Below are 25,310 nucleotides of genomic sequence, written 5' to 3' on the forward strand. Positions count from 1 at the left end.
GTATCTACAAAATATTGTATATACTTGCAATTTGTAAAATTTCATTATTCTGTATTATCACAACTGTTTGACGAACTGTCACATGAAACTCTGGAACAGTTTGTCAATTTTTTCTGGCTTTAGTAAAATAATATATATATATATATATATATATATATATCATTCAGGTGTAGTGGTATTAATAACCTGGCATTAGAACTTAGTATACCTGTGCTTCAGAGAGAAGCAACAGTCAAGTGTAGGAGCAGTAATGATAAATTAGAAAGACAAATGAATAAGGAATTATCTTATGAACTTCATTAGCTCACAGCTGTTTCTGCTATAAGAGGCAATGGACTCATAGTTGAACGTTGTGTTTGGAGCTCTGATGAAGCTATAGTGATACCCAAGTATTCAACTATGAGTGCATTGCAACTTGTAGCAGAAACAGCTGCAAGCTAATGGCATTCATAACATAATTGTTTATTACTTTGTCTTTCTAATTTCTTATGTATGTCTATGTATATATATATATATAATATATATCTATATATATGTATGTGTATATATATATATATATATAGATAGATATATATCCCTTACCTCCATATTTCCCTTGCTACTGTGAGTTAAAGGAATAGTTTTATAGTCAGATACTTTTCCTGTTACGCCATCCCACCCTTTTTTCTTTGCGTTTAACAAGTGTATTTTTTTTCTTTCTTTTTTTTGTTATTGCACTCTACTTCAGAAGCAAAGAGCTACTGCAATAAAGAATCACGGCAAACGTCAACAAATATGTGTAGACATGGAATGTACACATTTGCATACTCATACACATGCATACAGATGCATATAAACACACACACGCATACATACACACACATGACAGGGTTCCATATTATTTTCATTCACATGGCATTGGTCGGTCTTAGGCCCCAGAAGAAGAGACTTGCCCTCGGTGCCATGCTATGAAATAGTACTCGAAATCATGTAACTACAAAGTGAACTTGTCCACATAGTGAAGCTCTTGAGTGTGTGTGAACATGTCTGTGTACAAGCAAGTAGGTTGGTGTCAAAAAAGTTATTTTATATACAATTATTGCCCCATATACAAGAAAAAAATCAATGAACCAGAGATCAATAACTTGTCTCTTGACTTCTCAGTCAATAATTAAGAGGTATATAGTTGTTGTGTGAAAATATGAATTCACCATAAGACAGATTTCATTTTTCTCACAGGTTAGCAAAGAGCATTTCATCACAAATAAAGGAACGGTTGAAAAAATCCCACACGACATTCCTGACAGCTTTGAGGCAGCTTGAGCACAAACATGTCAACCGAATGGACAAGATTGAAGTCTCTCGGATTCGAGTAAGAAAAATCCATGCACCAAAAGTTGCCAAGTTGGCACTGGAAAGTTCATCGTTAAAAGATAATGCTTTCTATGGTAAGAAAAATTTATTACTTTATTGCATTGCTGTGGGGTTAAGAAGTTTGCTTCCCAACTACATGGTCTTGGGTTCAGTCCCACTTGCTGGCAACTGAGTGTTTTCTACTATAGCCCTGGATCGACCAAATCTCCATGTGTGGATTTGGTATTTGGAAGAGGGAAATTGGAAAAAGCTTGGCGTGTGTGTGTATATATATATATATATCTTATCTAGACATCATGTGATGGTTGTAACTGAACATCGTTGTTGTACAAGTGAAATTCTTCATTTCCAGTCTTCTGTGAAAAACACGTCTTGCAATGGGGGGAAATATTATGTTGCTTGGAAACAAGTAAGGATCGGCAACAGGAAAGGCATCTGACCATAGAAAATCTGTCTCAACAAATTCAATCTGACCCATGCAAGTATGGAAAAGTGGACGTTAAATGAGGAGGATGCTGATGTTGTTGATGCTGTAGTTTAGTCCCCATGTCAGCTCCCAAACTGAACAGACATTCCAGCCATGACTATGCCGTCTTTTGGGTTGTAATCTCTTTTTTTTTCTCTTTTGTCTTTTAATTGGAAAAGAAAACAGTGCTCTTGACCCCATTAAAGGACTTCTGGGACCAGCAGGAGGGAGAGAGAGAGAAAGGTATCTTCAAAATGGAGATTTGGCCAGACTGACTAGCAACTGCATGAACTCTGCAAACGATAACTCTGGTTCCAGTGTCTGCTTTGACATGGTTTCTATAGATAGATGCCTTTCCAAATGCCAACCACTTAACAGAGTGCTTTTGCATGACACCAGCACTAGTGAGGTCACCAAATGAGGACCCACAAGACAAGATCCCTAAACTGGTTGAGATGTAGTATTGAGTGATTTGGAAGTATGATGGAGGGAGAGGAGCAAGTATCTTGCTGAAGAGGTGAATACATGGCTTCATCATTCTGAAAGAGGGAGAGAGAGAGGTCAAGATACAAGGGGAATATGAGAGAGAGGCTAGGGATAGAGAAATAGAGGAGGTGGGTGGGTAGGTAAGTGTGCTCAATTATGAAAACGGTGTGAAGACAGGTGATTAGTGATGGGGGTTGAGCTGGATGCGATGAATATCAGTTTGGGAGAGAGGAAATGAAAAAGAAAAAGGAACTAGGAGTGGGTTGCAGGGAGCAGATGCCAAGGGACAGTAGAAGGGATTCAATGTGAAGTGTAGGGAGGAGGAAAATGGTATCATTTACAGCACCTGATTGAGTATTATTGCAGAAAATTGATGGAGATTAAAAAGAAATCATAATGGTTAAAATCTCAAACTAAAAAAAAAAATGGGTGGTGGTCTGCATTGATAATAAGTTATAGAAGAATTTGTCACTCAGATGAAGAGCAAGGACCCAAAATGTTAGCTTCTCTTTTTATTCTTGTTTTGTCTTACTTTTTTTTTTAGATTTGATGATGAAATTCTTGATAAAAAAAGAAATTATAAAAGACATTTCCATTTCTATTCACAATTTCCCTTTTGTAATTTAACCAGGGATTCCTCAAATGGGTCGTGAAGTAGGGCGAGGCCAGTACGGTGTTGTATATTCCTGTAATTCTTGGGGAAATTATTCTCCATGTGCCATCAAATCTGTGATCCCTCCTGATGAAAAACATTGGAATGACTTGGCCATGGAACTATTTTATGCCAAGTAAGAAACTTTTTATATTTACTTTGTGTTACTTTTCAATCTGAGCATTTCAAAGTATTCTTTAGTTACCATTTTTGTTGTGCATGGGGTGAGAATATATGTGTGTGTGTGTGTGTGTGTGTGTGTGTGTATATATAGTTTGATATATATAAATGATTTAATATTCTCAAGCAATACAAGTTTTTATAACTTGTATTATTTTGACAATACTAGAAGTGGACTGGCTCCTGCGCAGGTGGCACGTAAAATACACTATTTGAGCATGGCGATTGCCAGTACCGCCTGACTGGCTCTCATGCCAGTGGCATGTAAAAGCACCCACTACACTCTTGGAGTCGTTGGTGTTAGGAAGGGCATCCAGCTGTAGAAACTCTGCCAGATCAGATTGGAGCCTGGTGCAGCCATCTGGTTCGCCAGTCCTCAGTCAAATCATCCAACCCATGCTAGCATGGACGTTAAATGATGATGATGATGATAATTTGTTCTTTTACCTTGTATTTCAATATTTCAGGGTTAAAACCCCTTTTTCAAGAAATCTTGAAATACCAGGTAAAAACACAAACCATCAACCTGCTTTATTTTTTATAATTTGCATTGTTATGACTTTATGAAATAAAATAATTGAAGATATTTATATATGTATGTGTGTGGGTGTGTTTGTCCCCCGTTACCACCACCTTCACTTGGCAGCTGGTATTGGTTTGTTTATATCCCCATGAATTAGTGGTTCGGCCAATAGAATAATTACCAGACTTTAAAATTGATTACTGAGGTCAATTTGTTCAGCTGAACTCTTTGAGGTGGTACCCCAGCATGGCCACAGTCCAATTACTGAAACAAGTAGCGATGACAGAATTATTCTTCTGTGATGTCAGATGAATCCAGGAATGAGAGGTGTGTGTGTGGTGGTGGGAAATCAAACCATTACAATTAGATACAATAATTCATACTTCTTTCTATGACTAATTTTGACAGGAATATTCCGGAACATGATCGTATCGTATCCATCCGTGGTTCTGTGATAGACTATATGTACTGTGGCGGTTTATCTCCAGCTGTCTTGCTAATAATGGATCGGTTACAGCGAGATTTACACACGGCCATTAAGCAGCACCTAGACTGGTTAAGTCGGTAAGTTTCTTAATATTATTTCGTGTGTTTCTTTTTTAGGCATTGATTTTATGATCCTCTCACAAAACATCTGTACCTTTCCAGCATAAGATACTCTTCTTTGCCTTGCGTGCCACAAGGCAATGCCACCAGTGCTGGTGGCACAAAAAGCTCCTCATACACTCCAAGTGTTTAGTACTTGATTCTGAACAGCAACAACACAGAGCTCAAGAGGACTCATTAGTCATGCTGATGGCAAAATCACCTCTATAGTGTTGGTGCCATGTAAAATGCACCTAGTATACTTGTTAAAGTGGTTGGTGTTTAGAAAGGCATCCAGCTCTAAAGACCATGCAGAAAATGAGATAGCAGAGGAAGACATTGTCATCCAACCTGCTGGATTCTGGATCCTGCCAAACTATCCTGCCCATGTCAGCGTAAAAAGTGGACTTATGATGACGACGACAGCGATTATTATTTGGGGTCTATAAAATAATGGGGTTGATGTAATCAGCTAACCTCACTTCCCAAAAGTTTCAGGCCTAGAAAGGATTATTGTTATTATTAAGGTGGCAAGCTGGCAGAATCATTAGCACCTTCCCCACCAAATGTCAGGCCTTGTTCCTATAGTAGAAAGGATTATTATTATTATTGAGTGAGAGAGCAGTGCATGCCATCAAAATGACACTGGGGTACAAATATACGAAGCCCAGTATACCCATCATGACTACCCATCTGATAAGGGTACACCAGGCACATGCATCACAACCATATGTGCACGACATGGTGATCTCATAACAAGATAAACAGCGCATGACCTTGCGGGTGGGGCCCAGTTAGAATTTTCTTCTGGTTGGGTAACCCATCCCACTCAAAAGGTCCCTGATAAGGGTTGTTTAAGGTTTCCAGAGGTGAATCATTCAAACCCCAAAGAATCCCTCTCAACACATGGCTATGATGCTCCCCCACTACTTCTGCTCGTGATCAGAGATGCACATATCGTCAACCACTAAGGGACATGCTCAACTGGTTAAGGTCAAACAACTGACAAGCAAATCTGTGGTATTGAGCAGAATATTTGCTGTAGCCCATCTTTTATACCAAGACAAAACAATGTACATGATAACACTTCCAGTCAGTTAAGATCAGAAGCTTATTATTATTATTATTATTATTATTATTATTATTATATTATTATTATTATTATTATTGGTTTGGGAGTATAGATGGCTGAATTGATATATGGTGCTACTAGGTGAGGGATCAGCAGTTTGTATCTTGTTATGACTGATGCTGTTAAAATGGTACTTTGGGTGGTGCTGAGAGCAAATGGGCCTCTCTTTATTCCTTCTCTGAGGCGCAGGTGAGGCTGTGTGGTAAGAAGCTTGCTTGTCAACCACTTGGTTCCATTTTAGTCCCACTGCATGGCACCTTGAACAAGTGTGTTCTACTATAGCCCTAGGTCGACCAAAGCCTTCTGAGTGGATTTGGTAGACGGAAACTGAAAGAAGCTGCTTGTGTCAGTGGTTTGTTCCCTACCACTGCTTATCAACTGGTGTTTGTGTGTTTATGTCCCCTTAACTTCAACAAAAGAGAGCAATAGAATGAGTGCTGGGGTCAATTCATTTGACCTAAAATTTAAGGTGGTGCCCCAGCATGGCTGCAGTCTAATGATTTAAACAGGTAAAAGATAAGCGCTTCCAAGCTAACAATGTTGATGATGGTATAACATATAACATCTACTTCACAATGGATTCTTCTGATTGTTGGCTGCTTTCAGCATCACTGAAGGAGCTTCTATGTGTTTGCTTGCTGAACTTGGTTGAAAAATATATATTTCTTTACTACCCACAAGGGGCTAAACACAGAGAGGACAATCAAGGACAGACAAACGGATTAAGTAAATTACATCGACCCCAGTGTGAAACTGGTACTTTATTTATCGACCCCGAAAGGATGAAAGGCAAAGTCGACCTCGACGGAATTTGAACTCAGAACGTAACGACAGACGAAATACCACGAAGCATTTCGCCCGCCGCGCTAACGTTTCTGCCAGCTCGCCACCCTTGAAAAATATAGTAGCTAAAACACCCTCAAATCACATTGAATAATGAGGTCCAAGGTACACTCTTCCTCGGGGAAATAAAAAGACAGGATGGTCATGCCTTTGATTGTAGGTCCATTTGGTCAGGGCTGATGATGGTTGACAAGACAACAACAATAGCATCAACGTCTTTGTCATATCTGTCCTTCCCTTTATCAATACAGGTCATTTGTTTCTCTCCCTGAATATTGGAAATAGAATTATTACATCCAGTAATTACTGGTTCATATATCCCTCCTTTCCCATCCATGTTTTCTTACACTTTCCATCATTCTAATCTTCACTTTAACTCTGCCAATCTTTCTTTCACACACACACACAAAAAAAAAACATTCGTATGCCAAAAGAAGTAAAAACTAATATTTTGGGTGGTTCCTCTTCATCAGATATGCTTGTATTTATTTATTTATTTATTTGTTTATACTTACATAACTAATTCATACAGATGTAGTTAAACTGTCATTATCTTAACCATTATAATGACTCATTATTATTATTATTATTATTATTATATATATTTTTAAAAAATTTTTGTAGAGTGCAAGTTGCTATTGATGTAGTTGAAGGAATCCGTTACCTTCACAGTCAAGGTTTGGTACACAGAGATATAAAGATGAAAAATGTTCTAGTAAGTTCTTCCTTTTGCTTTCAGCAATTTGACAATAAGAAGTATTTTTTTTATGAGAGTTACAATACATACAGCAACTCTCCACATGTCTCTCCTCCACTTCTATTTAGTCCATCCTGTCTTTCTATAGTGTCTATCCTTATCCAGATAAGGATACATGCCATAGAAAGATAAAATGGACTAAATAGAAGTGGAAGAGACACATGGGATGGAGAATCGCTGAAGAGGTCACAGGGTGTGTGAGGAAAGATTTTCACACAATAGATATATATAAAACGTTTCTTTTTTTATTTGGTGGGTGAGGTTCTAAAAAAATTTTAACCTCAAAGAAAATTAAAGTTACTTTAACACGCTAACTACCAGATGTACTGCTGGAGGTTCATCGCAAACTTCACACAACTGCCATATGCATCACTGGTGTTATATTTTCATAATTTGAGAAAATATTTTGTCCATATAAGATTTTGTTGTTAAAATTTATTTGCAATAAATTGCTTATATTTCTCCAATACACAAAATACGTTAACAATTTTTTATACAGTTCCTAATAATATTTAATGATAAAGATATATTAGGAGGGTTCACCTAAGTGAAATGCAAACCAAAGAGGGTCCACAGGTTAAAAAAATGGTTGGGAACCACTAGTTTAAATGATTGAATTTAGAGACAAAAATTTGAATTTGACGAAAATTTTTTGATATCTTTTTACCATTTTTTTCCACTCTAAATTAATTCAATGACATTTTCTCTTTTTTTTCTTTTTAATTAGCTTGACAAACAGAATCGTGGTAAATTAACTGATCTTGGATTTTGCAAACCAGAGGCAATGATGAGCGGCAGTATTGTTGGCACACCCATACATATGGCACCAGAGTTATTTACTGGTCGATACGACAACAGTGTTGATATTTATGCTTTTGGCATCCTGTTTTGGTATATCTGTTCTGGAAAGGTTCAACTACCAGTGGCGTTTGATGACTGTACAAGCAAAGACCATCTCTGGCATGCTGTTAAACGAGGTAATTCTTCAGTCTATCTAGCTCGTTGTTCTAACTTCATATATTTTCCCTGTCTCTTCTCTCCCTTGTATCTTCTACTGTTACTACAACTGCTGCTACTCTTTTAATAATAATAATGAAATTATTGCATACAGTGCTCAGGTGCACCACAACTTGTCAGACAGTGCATATAAAGCATATGCAGTAATGTACAAATGTCTGGAAAGCGAACAGTGTATGAGTCAGATACATGCTTGTGTGTGTATGGAGGGGAGAAAATCAGGTGTAGTGTTGGCGAATCTCAGGAAGCATGGAAGTTTTGAAGGATGCAGTGCTCCGACAACTAACAACTGATGCCGGCAGTTTGTTCCATGCTTCAGTAACTCTCAGCGTGAAAAAATGTTTCCTAAAGTCATGGGAGCTGTGCTGTTTTCTGACTTTGTAAATATGTCCACGGGTGTTAGACGGGTGGAGTTTGAAAAGGTGCTCAGAGTTATTGTTTGTAAGATGGTTAATAATTTTATGGGTGTCTGCCAAATTAGCTGCCAGACGTTGGAGTTTCAATTTTGAATTAGCAAACTACTGTTTATCATATCCAAGAGATACTGTGAGCCGAGTCCATTGGGAAATACCAGCAAACATGCATGTGTGCGTTCATTTGTGTCTGCATGCATGCCGATGAGCACACAAATACAGTAGCCAGTGTTTTACAGTGTTGGGTATACTTAATCCCTTATATATATATATTTATATATAAAGTTATATAAATAAGGATAAGATCAATATTTAAATACTGATCTTATCAGGTGGCCAGCATGAGAATAAAATCCTTTCAAAAGTAATAATTATTTAAAATTATAATTATAATAGCAGTCAAAACTTGACTCTAAAACCACATTAAATGTTCATATAGCACCAGAATTTTTAACTAGTTTATTTCTTTCACCTCTTTGTCTTCTCTCCTGGTGCTGTATGAACATTTAATGTGGTTTTAGAGTCAAGTTTTGACTGCTATTTCCAGCATGGTGGTATCTCTTAGATACCCTAAATTATAATTTTAAATATATATATATATATATATATATATATATAATATATATATATATATATATATGTATAACAACAAACAAGATGAGGACAAATATCTGTCAAATGTAAATAATGTATATATGTGTGTGTGTGTATGTGTGTGTGTGTGTGTGTATATATATATATCATCATCATCATCATCATCGACGTTAAACGACGATGATGATGATGATGATGATATATATATATATACACACACACACACATACATACACACACACACACACACACACACACACATATATACATTATTTACATTTGACAGATATTTGTCCTCATCTTGTTTGTTGTTATACAAAGGCGAAACATGCCGCCCCCTCAAAATAAGGGTAGACAAACATCACAAAGCTGTGAAATGAGGGGACATTGATAAATCGGGTATAGTTGATCATGTATGGATAAATGGAGACCACCTCCCCCTGTAGGATGAAGTTAAAATAATAGACATAGAACACCACTGGAAAATATGAAAACTAAAAGAAGCGGAACAAAATCTTGCAATACCGCGATTTGTCGGTCAACTACATTTTCTGTCCTGTGGCGTTCGAGACGTTTGGTGGGGGTCAGACCACTGACTGAGAGATTCTTGTCTTCACTAGCAACTTGCTTTGCAGAGGTAACTGATGCGGCTCATAAGGGCACTTGCTGTTCCAGCGCCACAGCAACTCTACAATCGTGCTGGCATGCCTCAACATCCATTAGAGAGGTTTCCCAGTGATCCCAACTTTTCAACCCTAGGTGGTTAATTGTTTTGGGGTCTTTTGTTCCGTTTTTCTCTTTTCTTTTTTTTTTTTTTACTTTTTTAATTTTTTCAATTGTGATCTCTGTTTTGTCCAATTTTCTAATTTAATTTTGTAAAACGGTAAACACTGTGAAGGCAATAAAGGACATTGAAATGCTTATGACTGAATCAAGTAAAGGATTACACACGCACGCACACACACACTTTAGATTACCCGTTAGAAGTTAAAAATATGTCACATATTTGAACTAACCTAAAATTTATTTCTCATCGCTACTTGGCGTAATCTTTATATATAAAAGTCAAGTTGTGTGTCTGTCTCCTACGATTTAGATTCCTAACTACTCCCACATTTTGCGGTGCAGTGTGACCAAAAGCGGGTATCTTATAGTCGTGATTCATATCGAGCCCTTCTGGGTATTAGCGCGCGTCTACGATGAGTCTACAATTTTAAAAATAATTTACCATAATTTTTTTGCATTTTAATGCATTTTTTCGCTATTATATAAGGGAAGTAACTCTCTAAAAATGTCTACGATGAGTCAACAATTAAAAAAAAATTTACTATCATTTTTTTTCCATTTTTAATGCATTTTTTTTTTTTGCTATTTTTTGGCTATAACTCTCTAAAAATGCTTATATAGTCATTTCCCTTACAAACCCGAGCAACGCCGGGCGATACTGCTAGTTACTTATGCATTTCTTCAACATTTTTAATTTCAGGTTTACGTCCTGAGAAGCTAAAAGCGTTCAGTCCTGAATGTTGGAACATTATGCAACAATGCTGGCACTCGGAGCCATCGATGCGGCCTCTCTTAGGGGTTGTTGAAAATAGATTACGCACCATTCAACAACTGGCATGGAACAATTTTGATAAAGTCAACCCGACTGAACTCCCTGCCAAAAGTCAGCCCATCACAACCAAATGGTTCACGAGAGCCAAAACACCAATTTAATGTATGTCAAGTGTGTATGTATCAGAGAGTGAGAGAGAGAGAGAAAGAGAGAGAGAGAGAGAGACGGGGGGGCGGGGTTACAGATATATTTTCACGTGTTTATTGTAAATTGAAACCGACGGGGGAGCCAATTACATTGTTGATTGACCTGTTAAAAACTAACGCTCATATCTCTTTGAATCACACCTTATTGCCTTAAAAAGGAGGTTAATATATCATAGATTGGAGTACACAATGCCTAATAAATAGACTGAATTGCCATGGCTGGAACGTCGTTGGACGTAATTCTGCTCCGTTAGAGATGGCCTGTGACTTAAAAAATTACGAAAAAAAAAGAAAAAAGTCCAGAAATACATAAACCCAGCATGAGTGACCTCCCTTGTAACACTTGTGACAAGCAAAACGGTTGTGTCCAGAAGTTTAGTATCACAACATATTTTACAAGATATTTTTAATATATTATTCTAAATTTATATATATATATGTGTGTATTTTTTTTACATCATTTACTGAGAAAATTTACAATGAAAAAATTTGGGGGATGAATCAATATTATGAATTTACATGTTTAAAGGAGAGAGAGAAAAATATGCTAACTTTAGCATGGGTTTTAAGTTACATATTCTGTTGTGATTTCTCCACTTTAAGCTTCTTTTGATACACACACAGGTGTATGTGTGTGTATATATATATATGAAATAATAAAGGGTAAAAATCATTAATGATTTTTACCAAGTGGTCAGTAGTGTGGAAATAAAACCTCATAGGTAAATTTTATAAATATTTTATAATTATATACATAATTATAACAAGGGCTTGGCTTGTGCCGCCACTGAAAATCAGACGTCAAAAGACGCTATTACCACCATAAATTCTTTGAGAAAAACACACTAATAGTGTGTTTTTCTCGAAGAATTTATGGTGGCAATAGTGTCTTTTGACGTCTGTTTTTCAGTGGAGGCACAAGCCAAGCCCTTGTTATAATTATGTATATAATTATAAAATATTTATATTTTGATATATATATATATATATATATATATTATATATATATATATATATATATATATGTACACACGTGCACTAACATTACACATATGTGTGTAATGAATGTGTATATACATTTGATGGAAGTTTATAAATATTCACCTGTTGCCTATTAATCTATTGATCTGTCTGTTGTACCTTGGTACAAAGGTAAATAGATGTGTGAGTGTGGGCATATTTCATATGCTTTGTCATGTATATGTATGCAAATAAAAGTGGGAATAAAGCGTACATGTATGTGTGTGTGTGTGTCTGTGTGTGTGTGTGTGTGTGTATTGCAATGGGAGTTTGTATGGGTGCTAAATGAGACAGTTGGATACAGCTGTTTGGACGCTGATGATTTGACATGAACACCTAGACATTCAATTTATCTGATGCTGGACAGACACACATGCATGCACAGAAATATACACATGCAGAGAGAGAAGGAGGGAGCTGTTAATTGCAGATGCACACTAACATAACTAGATACACACACATGCATGAACATATACGGAGAAGGAAGAGGAGGCAGAACAAGAGACACGTTAAAATGTCTGATGTCAAACAAGTCAGCATTGAATCAATAGCGGCGAAATGGCTGTGCCGAAACAGTTGTGCCAAAACGGTTGTGCCAAAATGTCTCATCATGATATGGGTGTGAGTGATTATATAATGAAAAAAGTATACAAAGGATGTATCTTAATGTAATATAAAACTATAAAAGCACAAAGGATATTTGTGTGTGTGTGATTGGAAATTCATAGATGTTTATACTGACTATAAAAATAGTAAGAAAAGCAAGAAAAAAAAAAACAGAATGAAAAGATTTCATAGACTCTTCAACCCAATACATTTGGTGCTGTTGTCACATTCATTATTTCACTGTTCCATGTTCAAATCACACTAAGGTTGAACTTTCATTTTATTTTCGTATGCCCGGAATTAATCAAGTGCCAGCCATGGCTGTTACTATCGTTGTTGTTGTTTAGTTCCAGTGATCAAAGACATTACAAACATGACCATTCAGCAGAGGACTACATTATACGAGTCTTTCCAAACTTTTAAGACTGCTGAATGTAATTTGCTACTATTTCTAGCTGGTAGCATAACCATATTGAAGATCACTCATTGACCTCTTCTGCCTTTGTTTAACCCCAGGTTAGTTCTGATCAAACAGACCCATAAAGAAGACCATTCTGTGTCCATCCTGTGTAATGTATCTAGGATTGCTTTATTTTTAATGTCCTTCCCATTTTAAGACAGGCTGCAAGGTAGAATTCAAAATTTAGCTACTATTTCTAGCAGGTTGAGGTGACCAGATAAAGGCTACATCATTGGTATTCGTATAGATGTTGAGTTGCTATGGAGGGTGAACAATAAGGTCCCAAAACAATTCGATTCTTTCATGAATTCACTTATTTAGTTTGGTACTTGATTGCTTCTATCAATTCTCTGTTGTTTGATCTGTTAGAATTAGCAAACAAATCTCTCAAGTTGCATGTACCTTCCCATCTTAAGAAAATTGAGTGAAAACTCTTGTATCCAAATCATTTCATTAATAGGTTCTAAACAGTGAGAGTACCTCTAGGGATATGTTTACCTTGCTAGAAACAACAGCCAAATCTGTGGTCCTAAACAAAAAAAAAAGTCACATTGGATAGTATAGTCCTAGATGATCATAGTTGGAATGTCTTTGCTCATGCTCCTGCCAAACTGGGACTGATCCGAGACTAAACAACAACTAGACACTCTGCAAATATTAATCCTGTGTATTTATAGATTATCATCTTTAATCCATTTTACATAACTTATTTGGGATTTTTTTTTTTCAATTTTTTTTTCCATTTTGATAATTCATGTTTTTTATTTATATTTAATTTTTATTTATTAATTTTTTTTTACCATCTTTGAAATATCAATCAAGTTTTTTTTTGTGCAAATACTTACGAAAATTTTGTTTTATCTTTTGATAATAATATTGAATATCAATTAACCCTTCATCTCAAATCCCCTTCTACTGTTTTGTTTGTACCTTGTTCTTGTGATGTATATGTCTTGAACCCTTGTGGCCTTCAAAAGAAGATTACCATTTTTTTTTTTTTTTCAAGCAGATGAGATGGCAGAATTGTTAGCATGTCAGACAAAGTGCTTTGTGACAATTTCTTTCGACTTTACATTCTGTGTTTAAATTCTACCAAGGTTGACATTGCCTTTCATCTTTTTAAGGCCGATAAAATAAGTTCTCATTGAGCATTGGGGTCGATGTAGTCAACTGGTCCCTTTCTCTCAAAAATTACAGGCCTTGTGCCTATAATCAAAAAGACAAAAAGGCATCAAACAGGCAGAATCTTTAACATGTCATACAAAATGCTTAGCAGCATTTCGTCTGTCTTTAAGTTCTGAGTTCAAATTCTGCCAAGGTCAACTTTTCCTCCCATTCTTTCAGGATCCATAAATTAAGTACCAGTGAAATACTAGGGGCTGATGTAATCAACTTGTCCCCTCCCCACAAAATTTCAAACCTTGTGCCTTTAGTAGTAAGGGTTGTTGTTGTGGTGATGGTGGTGGTAGTAGTATTAGATTGGCAGAATTGTCAGGGTATCAAACAAACTACCTGGTGGTATTAAATCCAGCTCTTCACATTCTGAGTTCAGATTCCATGGAGGTTAACTTTGCCTTTCATCCCTTCATGGTCAATATAATAATATTGCCGTCTGGTTCACTCACTGAGGTTGATAGAATTAACTGACCCCACCAACATTATCACTAAAATCGATGGTCTTGTACCTGAATTAGAAACCCTTAAGGGAAGCAAACTAGCAGTATTCCTTCTGAATCTTTGTTCTGAGTTCAAATCTCACCAGAGTCAGATTTCCCCTTCATTTTTCAGGTGTCAATAAAGTAAAGTATCAATAAAGTACTGTGGAGGCACATGGATTCGAGGTTACAGTGATGTAATCCTGATCATTAGATTGTGATTTCCATTCTTGGAATGGGCAATGTGTTGTGTTCTTGACCAAATCACCCTGTTTCATATTGTTTCACTCCATTCAATTGGTAAAAATGAGTGATCCTGTGACAGACCTGTGTCCCATCCAAAAAGGAATATATATATATATATATATATATATATAAACAATTGAGGCGTGGAAGGTGCTTATAAGCCATTTAAGAAACGCACAAAAACCGTTAGATTCACTTCAACATTTAAATTTAATTTGTCAAAATATTTTTGTCGATTTGAGACGAAAATATTTTGACAAATTAAATTTAAATGTTGAAGTGAATCTGACGGTTTTTGTGTGTTTCTTAAATGGCTTATAAGCACCTTCCACGCTGCAATAGTTTTCGTTCCAGCACATGATCTCAGATCAAGTCACTCGCTATGCAAGTACATCTCCGTAATATATATATATATATATATATAAATATGCCAGAGAAACCAGGGAACCTGTCCTTTGCTCCTTAAATGTGGACTAACTATCAATCAAGTACTGGCATTGATAGCACTGGCTAAGTTTTCCTTGCTACGTGACGAAATAAAAAGTTACTAAGGGTAACGGATGGGCAGGTTCATTTGAGCATCAAGCAAAATGCCTTGCAGCATTTCCTCCATATCTTTACATTCTAAGTTCAAATCTCACCAGAGTTAACATTACCTTTTGTTCTTCAAGGGTCAAATAAAATACAGTGATACCTCGCAGTACAAGTTTAATTCATTCCGTGACCGTGCTCATCTTATGGTTTACTCATTTTACAAATCAGTTTTCCCCATTGAAATTAACTAAAATATAATTAATCTGTTCCAGTCCCCAAAAACCACTCAAAAATAATTAATCTGTTCCAGTCCACCAAAACCACTCAAAAATAATTTTTTATGGACTTTAAAACAGAAAAAGTTTAGTTACAAGTAAAATCACAATTATTTCACTGGTACTTAAATGGCGGTGCCCCAGCATGACCACAGCTCGTGAGCTGAAACTAGAATCAATCAATATAAAAAAGAGAATGCAAAAGAAATATGTAAACTGGTTTTATTAACTGAATTACCTTAAAGATGGGACAATTTGTGTTCTCATACTGCGGATTTCCGCTTGTACTTCAGGACAAAAATTTGCATGAGACTCGGCTCGTACGACAAATTACTTGTACAGTAAGGCAATCATACTGCAAGGTTCTACCATACCTGTCAAATACCGGGGTCAGTTTAATCAATTGTGTCTTCCTACCAGATGTTTGGTTTTGTGTGTATATGTGTATGTAAGAAATAATATAGGTGAAGTAGATTGGCAGAACTGTTAGAGCCAGCCAAATGCCTTGCTGTGTTATAACTTTCTGCATGTTTTGAGTTCAAATCCTTCCAAGGCTAGCTTTGTCTTTCATCTTTTTTTCATGGTCTATAAAACGAAATATCAGTTGAGTCCTGAAGATTAATTCCATGAACTATTCCGTCCTTCAATGTGTAGCCTTGTGTCTATGTTAGAAAATGAAATAAAATTAAAACAAAAATACAGAAATTATTGCCTTTATTATGATGATGATGATGATTATTATCATTATTATTATTATTATTATTATTATTATGGTGGCGTGCTGGGCAAAATGCTGAACGGCATTACGTTCATCTTTACATTCACGGATCAAATTCTGCTGAAGTTAACTTTGCCTGCCTTTCATCTTTAAGGGGTCGATAAAGTAAATACAGTAATCGCTTGACTATCTTGGGTGTTATGTTCCGCAACCCCTCATGATAGGTGAAAATCTACAAAGTAGAAACAGAACTGTACTGTATAGTTTTTTTATTATTATTTTTATAATTTGTATATATTTATTTTGTTATAAATGCAAAACACCATGGAGGAATCGATGTAAGCTTAAATAATAAACCGCAATAAGTGAACTGTGACAGGGCAAGGGATTACTGTACCAGTTGCATACTGGAGTCAATGTAATCGACTATCCCGTCCCTCAAAATTTCAGGCCTTGTGCCTATAGTGGAAAGGATTATTATTATTATTATTATTATTATAGGTGCAGGAGTGGCTGTGTGGTAAGTAGCTTGCTTACGAACCACATGGTCCCAGGTTCATTCCCACTGCATGGCACCTTGGGCAAGTGTCTTCTACTATAAACTCGGGCTGACCAAGACCTTGTGAGTGGATTTGGTAGATGGAAATTGAAAGAAGCCCATCGTGTATATATATATATATGTGTGTGTGTATGTATGTTTGTGTGTCTGTATTTGTGCCCCCCAACATTGCTTGACAACCAATGCTGGTGTGTTTATGTCCCTATAACCTAGTGGTTTGACAAAAGAGAGCAATAGAATAAGTACTAGGCTGGAGTTGATTTGCTCGACTAAAGGTGGTGCTCCAGCACGGCTGCAGTCAAATGACTGAAACAAGTAAAAGAATTAATAAGGCTACAAACTGGCAGAATTTGAAAAGGATGAAAGGCAAAGTCCACCTTAGCATAATTTGAAATCTGGACATTAAGAGATGGAAGAAATGTCTCTAAGCAATTTATCCGGTGCACTGATTCTGCTAGTTCACTGCTTTACTAACAACAATAATAATGATAATAATAGTTGTTGTTGTTTCAGAGTTTGATGAAAAGCCAACAGTTTTATGTCAAGGGGTATCAGTCGATTATATCCACCCCAGTATGTAACTAGTACTTATTTTATTGACACTAAAGAGACAAAAAGTGAAGCCGACCTTGCTGGCATTTGAACTCAGAACGTAAGGACATATGAAATACCACTAAGCATTTTGTCTGATATATTAACTATTTTGCCAGGCCAATAATAATAATAATAATGATCCTTTCTTCTAAAGGTACAAGGCCTGAAATTTTGGCGGAAGGCACCAGTCAATTACGTCAACCTCAGTATTCGACTGCTGCTTCTTTTATTGACCCCGAGAAGATAAAAGGCAAAGTTGGCCTCAGCAGCATTTGAACTCAGAATGCCAAAACAGGTGAAATACTGCTAAGCATTTTCCCCGGTATGCTAACAATTCTGCCTGAACATGCTGCCTTAATAATAATAATAATAATAATAGTAATAACGGTTTCAAAATTTGCCACAAGGGCAGCAATTTTGGGGGAGGGGATAAGTCGATTAAATTGAGTCCAGTACACAACTGGTACACAATTTGACCTTAGCGGAATTTGAAGCTAGAATGTAAAGACAGGTGAAATGTCACTAAACATTTTGTCTGGCATGCTTATGATTCTGCCAGCTCGCTGCCTTAATAATAATAATAATAATAATAATAATCCTACAAGGCCTGACATTTTGGGGTAGGGGACTAGTTGATCACATCAACCCCAATGTGTTACTGGTGCTTAATTTATCGACCCCCGAAAAGATGAAAGGCAAAGTTGACCCTGGCAGCATTTGAACTCAATGTGATGACAGACGAACTACCGCTTAGCATTTCACCTGACGTGTTAACGATTCTGCCATAATAACTTATTGTAAAATGTTCTGCAGGGCCAATTGAACCTGATGTGTTGTGACATCTGCAAATTAGTTTTGAATACTTGTTGTGGCTGTATCATTTTGGTATGAAAATGTATATCACACAATCCGATTTTTATCTTTTCTTCACAACAGTATGTTCTAATAAAACTGAGAGCTTGTGATCAACAAAAAAAGAAAAAAAAGGTGGTGAGGGAAAAAATATAAAATTTATAACATTTGGTTCTATGCCATTTCGTTATCCACAAAAGGAACAAAATTTCAGGTTGTGATATGATGTTTTCAAAATAAACTTGTATTGAATAAAATTGAAATATTCATAAGTGAAAATTTTAGTCACTTTAAAGTAATTTTTGAAAGGATAAAAGAAAGAAAAAGAAGACCCCCCACACACACACACACCACAAAAAAAAAAGCAGAATATTATAGTTTTAGTAATATTCAACTAATAAGAAAAAAATGAACAAATAGTAATGTCACATCTCTTGCAGTTTTAAAAATATGTGCTAATGTAAATAAAATTCATATATATACATATATATGCCAAGATTCTGTCCATGTTATAAATGACTAATTTCATGTAATAAATATATATCATATATATATCACCTACAAAATGTTATTCTTTTCTTCTTTTATTTGTTTCAGTCATTTGACTGTAGCCTTTAGTTGAACAAATCGAACCCAGGACTTCTTCTTTGTAAGTCTAGTACTTATTCTGTTAGTCTCTTTTGCTGAACCGCTAAGTTACGGGCATGTAAACACACCAACTTCAGTTGTCAAGTGATGGAGGGGAGACACACACACACACACAAATATATACATATGATGCTGAATGAAGAAAATGAATGGGATAAAGAGAGTCTGCCGAATGTTGACCCAACAGAGGGACCAGCTATCCGAGTTGATAGTTCTGTGGTAGCTAAGGCAATTAGAAGCATGAAGACAGGGAAAGCCCCAGGCCCATCAGGAATCACTGCAGAGATGCTCAAAATGTCTGGTAGTGTCGGCTATAGCCTAGTCACCCATATAGTTAATCAGGTGATACACAAAGGGGTCATACCCAATGACTGGTGTAGCAGTATGATAGTCAACTGCTACAAAGGTAAAGGTGATGCCCTAGATACAAATAACTACAGAGGTATCAAGCTGTTGGACCAGGTGATGAAGGTTACGGAGAGGGTCATAGCCCAACTAATTAGAGAGAGAGTTAGTTTAGATGAGATGCAGTTTGGGTTTGTGCCAGGGAAAAGTACTACTGATGCTATATTCCTGGTAAGGCAGCTGCAGGAGAAATACCTAGCCAAAGATAAGCCCCTATACCTGGCTTTTGTTGACATGGAGAAAGCCTTCGACAGGGTCCCCCAATCCCTTATCTGGTGGGCAATGAGAAAACTAGGGATAGATGAATGGTTAGTGAGAGCTGTGCGGGCCATGTATAGGGACGCCGCTAGTAGGGTGAGGGTTGGAAATGAGTACAGTGAAGAATTCCGGGTAGAGGTAGGGGTCCACCAAGGCTCAGTACTCAGCCCCCTCCTATTTATCATAGTCCTCCAGGCAATAACGGAGGAATTCAAGACAGGATGCCCTTGGGAGCTCCTCTATGCTGATGACCTTGCTCTAATTGCTGAGTCGCTATCAGAACTGGAGGAGAAGTTTCAGGTGTGGAAACAAGGATTAGAATCGAAGGGCCTCAGAGTCAATCTAGCTAAAACCAAAGTCGTAATCAGTAGGAAGGTAGACAAATCACAAACACCTTCAGGTAGATGGCCCTGCTCGATCTGTAGAAAAGGTGTAGGTAGAAACTCTATAAGATGCACCAAGTGTAAGCTATGGACACATAAGAGATGCAGCAATGTCAAAGGAAGGCTAACTAGGAAGATGGTTTTTGTATGTGGCAGATGCTCAAGAACAATAAACACTGAAAATGCTCTGAGACCAACTTCCGTCACTTTCCAGGGAGAAAAACTAGAAATAGTTGATAGTTTCCGTTACCTAGGTGACCAAGTCAGCAGCGGGGGCGGGTGTGCTGAAAGTGTAACTGCTAGAGTAAGAATAGCTTGGGCAAAGTTCAGAGAGCTCTTACCTCTGCTGGTGACAAAAGGCCTCTCGCACAGAGTGAAAGGCAGACTGTATGATGTGTGTGTACGAACAGCCATGCTACATGGCAGTGAAACATGGGCCGTGACTGCTGAGGATATGCGTAAGCTCGCTAGAAATGAAGCCAGTATGCTCCGATGGATGTGTAATGCCGGTACTCACACTCGGCAGAGTGTAAGTACCTTGAGAGAAAAGCTGGACCTAAGAAGCATCAGTTGTGGTGTGCAAGAGAGACGTTTGCGCTGGTATGGTCATGTGGCGAGAATGGATGAAGATAGTTGTGTGAAAAAGTGCCACACCCTAGCGGTTGAGGGAACCTGTGGAAGAGGCAGACCCAGGAAAACCTGGGACGAGGTGGTGAAGCACGACCTTCGAACTTTAGGTCTCACTGAGGAAATGACTAGAGACCGAGACCTCTGGAAGTGTGCTGTGCGCGAGAAGACCCGGCAGGACAAGTGAGTCCACAACCCGTGGCCTTCTACATGGGATGGAGCCAGCCTACGTATGCATACCTTCCCTTCTTGGGACACAAAACTCTACTTGTGAAGACGTGTTGAGGCAAGTGAGGATCAGAATCGAAATCGATCAATGGAAATTGCGGATGTGCTACCAGTGCCGGTGGCATGTCGAAACTCTGCTTGTGAAGACCCATTGAGGCAAGTGAGGATCAGAATCGAAATCGATCAATGGAAATTGCACATGTGTTACCAGTGCCGGTGGCATGTAAGAGAACTTTCCGTTTCGCGACCGTTGCCAGCACCGCCCCGTTTCGTGTCCGTTGCCAGCCTCGCCTGGCCCTCGTGCCGGTGGCACATAAAAAGCACCATCCATTCGTGGCCGTTTGCCAGCTCTGTCTGGCACCAGTGCGGGTGGCACGTAAAAAGCACCCACTACACTCACGGAGTGGTTGGCGTTAGGAAGGGCATCCAGCCGTAGAAACACTGCCAGATTTGACTGGGCCTGATGAAGCCTTCTGGCTTCACAGACCCCAGTAGAACCGTCCAACCCATGCTAGCATGGAAAACGGACGCTAAATGATGATGATGATGATGATGATGATGGGCTTCTTTCAGTTTCCATCTACCAGATCCACTCACAAGGCCCGAGGCTATAGTAGAAGACACTTGCCCAAGGTGCCACTCCATGGGACTGAACCTAGAACCACGTGAAGCAAGCTTCTTACCACACAGCCACTCCTGCGCTTATGTTGAGAAATATTTCAAGGCATAAACTTAAATGCTATTTTTTATTTCTTGAATTACATTTGTTTCACAAATAATTTAATCCAAGATTCACCTGCTGAGACGGAAAGATTTGTATCATGATAGAGTTTGCCTGTTTTAAAGTCCACTTTTTCATGCTTCCATGGTTGCCATAGAAATTGTTGAGGCAGATTATATCCAGCTAGATGCCCTTCCTCTTGCCAACCCACACCTGTTTCTAAGTAGGGCAATATTTCCCAACCCCATGGGCAAGCTGGCAGAATCGTTAGCACACCGGGTGAAATGCTTAGCAGCATTTCATCTGCCGTTACATTCTGAGTTCAAATTCCGCCACGGTTGTCTTTGCCTTTCATTCTTTTGGAATCAATTAAATAAGTACCAGTTATGCACTGGAGTCAATGTAATCAACTTAATCCTTTTGTCTGTCCTTGTTTGTCCCCCTGTGGGCAATAAGGAAATAAATATTTCCCAACCTCATGATCAGACATGTTTCCATGGAAGATTAGAAAAGAAGGACATTGTTTCCATGACGATGACACTCATTTACAACTAGCAAGTGATGTCAAGATAAGGAAATAGTCATACATACACACACCTGATGCCTTTCCTGATGCTAACCCTTGATTCCATTCAGCTTCAAAGGCACAAAGTGACCTGGCAATTGTTTGACAGAACTGAATACAACAGCATTGTATTCAACTTTTGTACAAATTATCACAAATACATGCACATTACGAAAAGTTTTTTTTTTTTCTGTTTACCAAATCCACTCACAAGGCTATGATTATCTGGGACTATAGTACAAGACGCTTCACTGTGAGACTTTACTAAAAACCACATTTGAGTCATTGTAGCGACTACAACCACCAAAGCTAGAGCAGAGGTTTCTTACCTGTAGACTGAATCTGGTCCACCAAAAGATTTCATCTCGCTTGGGGAAAATCTTATTAAAATATCCAAAGTTTAGTTTTGTCCATGTGAATTATCTCATAAAAGAAAATGCATCCAGCCAAACAAAGCGTGCATGGCAGTGTTCTTGCAGTTAGAGATGTCATTCAAGAGAAAGCTGTCTACATTTTGCAAGACTTTGCTGGAGAGTTAAACAAGAACTCTCTAGAAATACATTCCAATGGACACCCAACATACAGATTGGCCTCAAATATAAACTTCCATCAACTAGACCAGTCTGAACGTGGGGGTGTTGCTTTGTTGACATCCTGTTTGCTCTGTGGGATTTTAAGAACTATGACTAAGTCAAGCATATCCAAACTAGCATAACCAGGTGATGATTGAACCCTTTAGCATTTAAAATGGTCATAACCAGCCCAAATATTCTATTTTATGTTAAAACAGACCGGAATTTCTCACACTTACCCTATAATTTCATTCTAAAAACAATCACATCATCAAAATCTCAAAGCTATTAGATAATCTCATAATTAATTCAAAACACTGTGAATAAATAAGCTTCACATTTGATAAAGTAATCTGAATGCTAAAGGGTTAAATAAACAATGAAAGCAAAAATCATTTATTTCAATATCTATTTTCATTTAAAAAGTTACTCCTGTATGCATGAGGCTCCGCTCACGTCACTTTATCTATTCTCATTAGAAAAAAAATAGCTGGTATAAGAGATATATTCTTATCTTTCTTCTGGCAATTCCAAATAGACATTTTCTAAAACATATAAATGTTTAGATTAGTCACAGATTTTTACTCAAAATAAAAAAAAAAAATGGTTGCACAAAAACCATTTTGTGGTTTCTCGTCTAGCTCCCTTTTGGATTTTGTTGTACCATGTCATATGTTTCCCTGAGGGAAGACCCTCGTTTTGCTGGTTTTGAATCATCGTTGATGCTCCTGTAACTTTGCTTTTTACTTTTCTAGGTAGGGCTGGCCCCATGCAAACCCATTTTTACTTCTGGGAAGCGGTGGTACCATATTAGTGTGGCTGTTATCTTTTGACCTATCCAACATCTAAGGCCCTACTGGCTCTGCTCTCATGGCTGTTGAGGCATTCAAGCCACCTCAAAGTAACAAGGACTGGACCTTGTGATGCACTTGTACACACACAAACCGAAAAAAGTATTGTGTAAGAGTGATTTGGTTTTTGTCACTATTCAGTCTGTGTGGATATTCTTTTCTACTCTAGGCACAAGGCCCAAAATTTTGGGGGAGAGAGCCAGTTGATTAAATTGACCCCGGTATGCAACTGGTACTGAATTTATCAACTCCGAAAGGATGAAAGGCAAAGTCAACCTCGGTGAAATTTGAACTCAGAGCATAAAGATAAATGAAAAATATTCTTTTCTACTCTAGGCACAAGGCCCAAAATTTTTGGGGAGGGGGCCAGTTGATTAGATTGACCCCAGTATGCAACTGGTATTGAATTTATCAACTCCGAAAGGATGAAAGGCAAAGTCAACCTCGGTGAAATTTGAACTCAGAACGTAAAGATAAATGAAAAATATTCTTTTCTACTCTAGGCACAAGGCCCAAAATTTTTGGGGAGGGGGCCAGTTGATTAGATTGACCCCAGTATGCAACTGGTATTGAATTTATCAACTCCGAAAGGATGAAAGGCAAAGTCAACCTCGGTGAAATTTGAACTCAGAACGTAAAGATAAAGGAAAAATATTCTTTTCTACTCTAGGCACAAGGCCTGAAATTTTGGGGAAGAGGCCCAGTTGATTAAATTGACCCCAGAATGCAACTGGTACTTAATTTATCAACCCCAAAAGGCAAAGTCAACCTTGGTGGAATTTGAACTCAGAATGTAAAGACAGACAAAAAAATATTCTTTTCTACTCTAGGGACAAGGCCCGAAATTTTGGGGGAGGGGGCCAGTCAATTAAATCGACTCCAGTATGCAACTGGTACTTAATTTCTGTGTGAATATTGTTGTTGTAAACAAATATTTGTTGATGCTATTTCACACAAAGAAAAACGACTTTCATCATTTAACGACCTCTTTCTAAGCTGGTATGGGTTGGACGGTTTGACATAGAGCTGTCCAGACTCCAACTTTTTTATGTGCCACTGGCACAGGTGCGTTAACACAGGTGATTTTTTAAGTGGTATTCGCACCTGAAAGACAAACCTGTATGTGCAAAAGACAACAAATTTACTTAGCTTAACATGCTTATCAAGTATAGCCAATTACCACTTCTAGTCCCTTGTCATTTCCTCAGTGAGGCCCAGCATCAGAAGATCCTTTCTCACCACTTCATCCCATGTCTTCCTGGGTCTACTCTTTCCACAGGTACCCTCCACAATTAGAGCTCAACACCTCTTTATGCAGCTATCCTTGGGTGAAATATACAGTTTTCTGTCAATTAGCTGTAATCTAAATGCTCGTTAGATGCTGCATATTTTGTCGGTCAATCAAGGGTGATAATTTAAAAGCATTGGCTAATCTATTTTATCCATGCGTAGATCCTAGAAAACACTTCCATTTAGCCTGTCTGTTCCTCGGAAAACCTACAAATTCTCAAAACAACTTCAATTCGTCTCATCTAGATTCCCAACGTTCCAGTGTAAAGAAGCTTAACAAACTAAATTCTACTCTAATAAATGGTTCTATGCCAGACATTGAGAGGCTAGAGTGTGATGGAAGAATGAACTGAGACAGCTTGTAATAGGCACACAAGGCTGACTAATTAATAGGTAAGCAAAAGAGAAGCCAAAAGTGGTGATTTCCAGCTACCAAAATCATTTGCAAGGCTTCAAGCTGGACTGGTGCTATGGTAGA

At 37.7% G+C, this 25,310-nt stretch overlaps 1 protein-coding gene and 2 long non-coding RNA genes across 3 annotated transcripts in view; 1 reads left to right on the forward strand and 2 right to left on the reverse strand.

Annotated features, from left to right (window-relative positions):
• The window catches only part of LOC115220418 (dual serine/threonine and tyrosine protein kinase-like), a 78,757-nt gene extending 67,841 nt beyond the window's left edge, over nucleotides 1-10,916 (forward strand). The window contains exons 8-13 of the mRNA XM_029790540.2: nucleotides 1,219-1,427; nucleotides 2,937-3,093; nucleotides 4,069-4,224; nucleotides 6,845-6,935; nucleotides 7,705-7,954; nucleotides 10,488-10,916. Of these exons, the coding sequence (XP_029646400.1) occupies nucleotides 1,219-1,427; nucleotides 2,937-3,093; nucleotides 4,069-4,224; nucleotides 6,845-6,935; nucleotides 7,705-7,954; nucleotides 10,488-10,720 (1,096 nt within the window). The 3' untranslated portion in view covers nucleotides 10,721-10,916. The remainder of the gene's footprint in view (nucleotides 1-1,218; nucleotides 1,428-2,936; nucleotides 3,094-4,068; nucleotides 4,225-6,844; nucleotides 6,936-7,704; nucleotides 7,955-10,487) is intronic.
• Nucleotides 10,917-12,026: 1,110 nt separating this feature from the next.
• LOC118766526 lies at nucleotides 12,027-12,357 on the reverse strand. Its single transcript, XR_005002462.1, has 2 exons — nucleotides 12,242-12,357; nucleotides 12,027-12,202 (listed from the first exon to the last, which is right to left on the reverse strand). It is a non-coding gene; the product is annotated as an uncharacterized LOC118766526 (long non-coding RNA).
• Nucleotides 12,358-18,166: 5,809 nt separating this feature from the next.
• LOC118766523 overlaps nucleotides 18,167-25,310 on the reverse strand; it is a 30,238-nt gene continuing 23,094 nt past the window's right edge. Inside the window, exon 3 of the long non-coding RNA XR_005002459.1 lies at nucleotides 18,167-18,862. This is a non-coding gene — a long non-coding RNA (uncharacterized LOC118766523). The remainder of the gene's footprint in view (nucleotides 18,863-25,310) is intronic.

This window comes from Octopus sinensis, linkage group LG16, assembly GCF_006345805.1.
Source record: "Octopus sinensis linkage group LG16, ASM634580v1, whole genome shotgun sequence".
Classification (NCBI taxonomy): Eukaryota; Metazoa; Mollusca; class Cephalopoda; order Octopoda; family Octopodidae; genus Octopus; species Octopus sinensis.